The sequence below is a fragment of the Epinephelus moara genome, chromosome 3, assembly GCF_006386435.1.
Source record: "Epinephelus moara isolate mb chromosome 3, YSFRI_EMoa_1.0, whole genome shotgun sequence".
Taxonomy (NCBI): domain Eukaryota; kingdom Metazoa; phylum Chordata; class Actinopteri; order Perciformes; family Serranidae; genus Epinephelus; species Epinephelus moara.
In genome coordinates, this window is record NC_065508.1 from 3,553,714 (window position 1) to 3,560,572 (window position 6,859).

General features: G+C 43.8%; 1 protein-coding gene across 1 annotated transcript in view; it reads right to left on the reverse strand.

Annotated features, from left to right (window-relative positions):
• Positions 1-2,444, reverse strand: part of LOC126387846 (proline-rich protein 7) — a 22,846-nt gene extending 20,402 nt beyond the window's left edge. The window contains exon 1 of the mRNA XM_050040564.1: positions 2,096-2,444. Coding sequence (XP_049896521.1) covers positions 2,096-2,444 — 349 coding nt within the window. The remainder of the gene's footprint in view (positions 1-2,095) is intronic.
• Positions 2,445-6,859: the final 4,415 nt, after the last annotated feature.

Here is a 6,859-nt window from a genome sequence, read left to right on the forward strand (position 1 = left end):
CACCTTCGGTGAAGCCCTTTGGCACGAAACTGTCACTGCGCCAAGCTGGATCTGTCGACACCTCCCCCTGCTGCGCCGCCACACCCATCTCAGCGCACCTCGGTCTGCCAAACTACCAAACTGAGCGCGCCTCGGGTTGCGCTGCTCGAAACTAGCTCTGCATGGGGTTTGCCACCCTGCGCCACCCTGCGCTGCGCCGGGAAACTAGAGCACTAAGCCTTTAAAGAGAGCCTCAAGAGCACTCCTCTTTACTCGGTTAGGTTTATGCTTGCCAGAGTCTCCAGCCCGCCCCATATCAGATAAAGGGTTATGATTGGCCCAACCGGAGTTTAGTCCGCTGGAAATCTGTTTGAATGGGAGGTAGACCAGACGTATCTGCCAAAGCAAGGAAAACATGAGGTCTCAGGTTCATCTGGGTCCCAGGCTATCAGTGAAGCACACAGAGACACCAAAACAGAAGATTAGCATGTGACAGATGATACTGTTTGGTGCAACACAAGAGAGCTAACTGCTAGCACGCACTAACACTGTGTCCACTAGGACGAAGATACCAATTTGAATGCGGTAACTCGGACTGCTGAAGCCTCAGTTTAGTTTTGGCTGAACTTTAGAAGACATTGTTTCACAGAACAAGGATTGTAAATGGTGTCCCATTTCTTACAAAGTAATTATGTTATGAAGGGACTATTTCAGCGAAGAATGATTACAGTAATCAGCAACTCTTTCTATGCACATACGAGGGAAAACTGTCCTTTACGATGGAGTCTCTCTGTTCCTTCTCTTGCCCAGCTGTGCTCCTGCTGACTCTACACTCTGATTGTCTCTTTCTTCTCGTCTTTTTGTTTCTCTTTCAGTTTAGCCCAGGCATGTTGTTGCTCACTCCGTTACCGCTCGGCCTCCACAGTCACCACCCACGCCTCAGCGGCAGCTGTCACCATGACGCCCCGCGGGGGAACGTTGCCCGGCAGGCGGGGAGGTGGAAGCTGGGAAGCAAAGAGTCTAAAAAAAAATCTGACACAGTGAATAATGAAATCCTCCTCCTGTCCTCTGCTTCTCTGTCTGCATCTGAATTGCTGATTTGGACGTTGTGAATTAATTCATTATTTCTCAGTCTTTGTTGTAGTTTTTGTTCAAGACCTCAAATTATTAGTCTTTTGCATAAAATTTGCAACTGGCCGGTGAGAACAAATAAGATGTGACAGGTTTGAGATTTGTCCACAATTTTACACTCAGCAGTAGGGAAGAGATTAATGTTCTGCTCCAGAAATGAGCGTAGCATTGAGACTAATGGATGCAATAGCTGGTATTTTGACAGCTGAAGTTAAAATACATGTTCAAAGAGATGAGGGAAGAAAAACACACTGTTGCGCAGTGAAAACCAACTATTTCATACACTGCTGGTGCTGAATATCTTGAATTTAAAGTCAGCTGGATCTGATGGTGGGCAGCTTGTTTGTAGAGCTTGTGTCCCATGTGCGTTTGAATGGTGATCACTTAAACATAATAATAATGAACACAGTACATAGTCATTGATAACTCGTACTCGCAGTACATCAAACCTACAATCCTCCATTTTCACTAGCTCCCAATTAAGTCCTGTGTCACCAGTGCTGGCAAAAAAAATTATCTTTTCTACTGAGACTTTTTCCAGTTCAGTATGTACCGGGTCTGCACTGGTATGTACTGTCTCCAGGAAATAGCTCCAGCCTCACACTGTGAGTACAATCTCGCCTCCTCCCACCTACTCAGATTTTATTACCAAACTGCCAGAAATTGAAATAGATGTAATACAGCCTTAAAAAGTGTTACAAACTCGCTGTGTGATAAACTTTAGCTTGTTTTCAGCACTGCGGGTGGTGACTAATTAACATGCTCGTGTTGTGGTCTGAAAAGTGTATGGCAACATAACAACACTTGAACTTCAAGGCACTGTGCACTTTTCCAATCCTTCTTGAGTCCTTCCACGCTTTCCACAAGTACCTCCTTTACCTGCTCCACCCCTCCATTATATTTCATAGAAAAATGGTTTGAAACCGTTGTAAGAACCATTCAAACAACAACAAATAACCAAATAATAACAATCTCTTTACATTACCTGGCATGCTGATCCAGTTTGCTTGCGGCATGGGATGAGGAACCTGCAGAGGAACAGGCGGTGACAAGGTCTGAGGAGGGCAGAACTGCGGTGGCTCCCTGGGCAGCTGTAAAGGTGGTGGTGGTGGGGGTGGAGGAGGAGGTTGAGGCGGATATCCTGCGGGGTGACAGCTGAGTGGCTCCATCTCTACGGTTCGCAGACATTGCTCTCTCAGCCTCTCCTCTTGGCGGCGCTTCAACCTGCGCTGCAGGAAGCTGCAGAAACAGCACAGCATGACGATGAGGGCCCAGACCAACCAGAAGCCGGCGAAACAGGCCAGGAAGGTGTAGGTGCCCTGTGACATCACCATGGCGGTGATGGGACCGGCTGAGAGTTCCCCTCCGAGGCAGGAAGAGGTGATTTCAGAAGCGCAGGATGGGATGTACACGAGGTCCTGGCGTAAAACTTGGCAAGCTCAAGGCTCGTCTCTCCAGGGGTCAATAAGCCAAATTCCGGCAATTCAGTGATGAAAAGTATTGCAGATTAAAATGCTGACATTGCTATCCTGTGGGCTGTAATCCAAGGTGGGAACTAAAAAATAAGAGCAGGCGATAAAAGGTGTTAACACCATTCAAAAAGTGCTTGTTTCTCTGGCAGTGACAGTTCAGCCACTTGAACAGAATACTGATGCATTCAAGTCAGTAAAAGTTACAACAGCCATAAAAATAATGGCAAAAGAATCTGATTCCAAAGCTGTGATATCTAAAAAATAATAACAGGTTTGTTTCACTCAATACTATAAAATTTAAACAAACATTAAAATGGCCTCTGCTTTTTTGTTTATCAAGAAAAAAAGATCCAAGTTCCTTAAAAACTGTGATGATTTCAGTTCACATAGACTCGATATGTGTTAAGAAAATCCATTAAAATTAAGTAGAACCTGCATATTCTCTGGAAAGCAATTGTCACATGTCTGAATAATAAGCACTCTGCAGTTTCAGTCTTGGTTGCGATCATGCAGGGCTGGCTGTCAATTAAAAGCACCATCCTCAATGAAATGTGTAATCGCATACGTCAGCATTCTCATTAATGACGAAGGAGCACGAAGGACCTGAATGCCAAAAGTTAACGATGAGGTTAATTGGCTCGGAAACAGCAGCAGTGGCTCGTTAGTCTCACCAAAACTGATTCTGTCCACTTGGTTTAAAGATCAATGGATGTAAATCACAGGATGTTACACTTTTGAGGCGTGACGGCAGAAAATGGGCAGAAAAATATGATTTCTTTCAACTTAGTGTCTGGAAATGAGAAAGTGACTGCATCACCAGGAAATTCCCTAAAAAAATCTCAGGAAATATTGTGCCATTTTAAAAAAAAAAATCTGAGGGTAAATTCATTTCAACTTAAAAAAAAATCAGTCTCTATTGTTTCAAAGTTACTTTAAGGTCCAAAATCTGTTAACTGGGACAGAAAAGTGCAGGACATGTAAAAAATACTATCTCTCTCTCTGTTTGTAAATCTTCTGTATCCATCCAGATGTTTTCGAAATCAGCTCCTCTGCAGCCCTCCTCATTTAGATGGATCCCAAGATGAACACACACATTCACACACTGACAGACACACTGTTATTCCACAAGATTACACATGAACTCTGCACCTTCACAGGTGTTTCAGCAGCAGCAAAAATCCATTTTAATTCTTCAGAAAGCTCTGCCAGACTCCTTTCAATAATCCACCCTCTCAGCAGTGGTGGCTGAAAACTTCTCCATCTTCTCTGATGGAAAATAAAGTTGCAGCGGCATCATCTCCAGATTTTTGAGGCAGAGCTTCAAGTCCAAGACACAAGAGGAAAAAAAAACAACAAGGAAGAAGTTGAGGCTGGACATCCAATCAGAAGCGACAAAAACCCAGAGGGTGATGTGTGAATCCCTCTCAGACGGGTTTGTCCACGTGAAGCCAAGCTGGTCCCTTCAGGGCTGTGGGAGACCAGAGTCGGGGGTCCGTCTACTCTCTGGGACGCCGAATTCTTCCTTCTCAGATCCCAGCATGACTCCTCGGCCGCACGCTGCTCTACAAAGACACACAGGGATGATACAAGACCATCATCGGTGATTATCAGAGGGCAGATTCAGACAATATTTTCAACACAGTGAGAACACAGAGCAGTAAAAACAGCGCAGAGGCCGTGTGCTTATAAATCTCAGCTGTTCAGGCAGGATTATGTCGCTGACCTCGGGGGGTGAGTATCAGTTTCACACTTCAGAGAGCAGCTCAGAGGGAAAATATCCACGGTGATGTAGAGACAGAGACAGAGTTACTGAAACAAAAACTAAAAACCAGGACAAAGTGTACATTGTTTATTATTTTGCACCGCCCATAACGATCTCTGTAACATTTAAATTCTTCAAGTTATTGATTGCTAAGAACTAGTTATGTCTCCACGAAACCAACAACCTGCACTTTGAGTTTACGCTTTTGTCTTTGAAAACATGGATGCTTCACACACACCTTCTCCCCAGCAGCACAGAGGATCTATACACTGAATCACTGTGATGTCGTGCGAACAACAACAATCACTTTTGGGTAGAAAACTGACACTTGATTACAACTGCAGAGACATGATTTCTATTGTCATTTTTAGCTGTAACTGTAATGTTTAAAGACTTATAGTTAAACACAGTGCTCTGACCCATTTGATGTTTCTGCGGTGCTTATTTTATGTTAGGGATGTCCCGATCACATCTTTTTTGCATCCGATCCGATACTGAGTCCTTTATTTTGAAACCGAGTCCAATCCGATACTTTGCAAAGCATTAAGAAAGAAAAAAAAAATGCATCCAAGTTGTCCCATAAGGTTTGTTTATCTTAGCTGCAGACGTTGCGCTAGACTTTTTCGTTGCCGGTCATTTTGACCGACAGGGTCATAAAAATCCAGTCATAATCTATTTTTACCGGTCATTTTAATTTTCAAAAGATATTCAAAGACATTTAGTTTTCATTCGTTCGTTTTTAATAAATCCAACAAGCAAGTTATAAAGTGTGCATTAATAAGGACATGAACGAAAAGATGAACAGACATCCACACACCCGTGCCATTAGGCTTCGGCCTGGACACACTGGACGGCACTAANCTGCAGGGCGTTATGTCAACAACGCTACATGAAGCAAATGAATGACTTTTTCTCTGCAGTGTGAAAACGGCAGCCACTTAAACCACTGACTGTGCACTCCGCCGCCATGTGGGCAGGGGTGGTAATTGCAACCGGTCAAAATGACCGACGGCCTTCAGATTTTCCGGTCATTGTTGTAAAAAAACGGTCAATGACCGAGAATATCCGGTTAACGCGACCCCTGCTTGGCTGTGATCTTTTTGGCTTTATCGTGGTCCTGGGGAAATTTCTCTTTCCTTTTCAAAGCCTCCGCCAATGTCGGTTGGTTCTGTGGCTTTTTACTTGCTGCCTTTAACTCGGCATGCTGTGATGGATGTTTCCTTTCCAGATGGCGTATCAAATTAGTTGTCTTGAAATGAGCTCTGTGTTTGCCCCCTTGCGAAATGCGAGACTTGCACATTTTACAAGTGGCTGTTGTACTGCCTTCGCCTTCCAATGTATAAAAGTTCTATATTGCTAACATTTTGCTACCGTTACTAGCTGCCCATCTGAACTCGCCCGCCTGCCCAACGTAAACACACTAATTTACAGCAGGCCCTGTGGTAAAGGAGTATCGAAATGAGCGTGTTAACGTTGGGCAGGTGGGGGAGTGATGTCTATGGCATGGACAGCCCGCATGCTAACGGCAGCAGTTTAGAAGTATTATACATTGGAACGCGGAGGCAACAATGAACAACATAGATGAAAAACCTGGCCATTTTTGTTGTTTTGATTCATCTGATCTTTTATTACCGATTCCGATTTTGTAAAAATAACGTGATCGGCGCCGATACCCGATCCGAGGACATCCCTGTTTTATGTATGCCAAACCATGGAAGCCAAGCAATGTAATGCCGTGAACGGGGCAGCAACAAATCGTATTTTAGCCACCTAAAAAAACCAAAATCAGTGTAAGTGTATGCGACTCAGTGTTCTGCTAAGTTAAATTACTGTTTTTGTCAGTGGAGTTTGGTGGCTTTGAGATAATGGCTTCAGCCCCCCGTCAAAAAACACTTCCACTTATTTCATTTCTATTTTTTTGGTGGGCCTCTTCTTAACTGAGGCAGAGTTTGCTCAGTGCTGATTGATTGCATGTTCGTGACGTGAGGATCTTCTACTTTATTGATTTGACTTTTACAGACAGCACAGTTTCAGTGTGGGCAGCTAAGATTAGTTTTACCAATTCTGTGTCCGACCAAATGTCTCCCCCTCTGTCCTGAGTCAAAAAGAGTGTGTTTTTGCGGAACATAATGATGTCATGGTGGAGTTGACCTTTGGCCTTTTGGATGTCATCACTTCATCATTTAAATCTCTTCGACATTTGAGGGGAAAATTTGTCATTTTTAGCATAGAAAATCTTACTTTATGTCCAAAAACCAAATTTGAGGAAATTCTCTCAAGGCGTTCTTGAGTTATCTGGTTCACGAGAAGATGATAGAGGAGCAGATGGACAGACAACCTGAAACAATAATGCCTCCTGCCATGGCTGATGCCGATGCAGAGGCATACATATATCTCACACCATTATGGTCAAAGGTTTGGTTAGGGTTTAGGCACAAAACGGCCTGGTTATGGTGACATGCATCATAGTTTAGGTTAAAATAACCTCCTGGTCGAGGGTTAGGGAATCATCTGT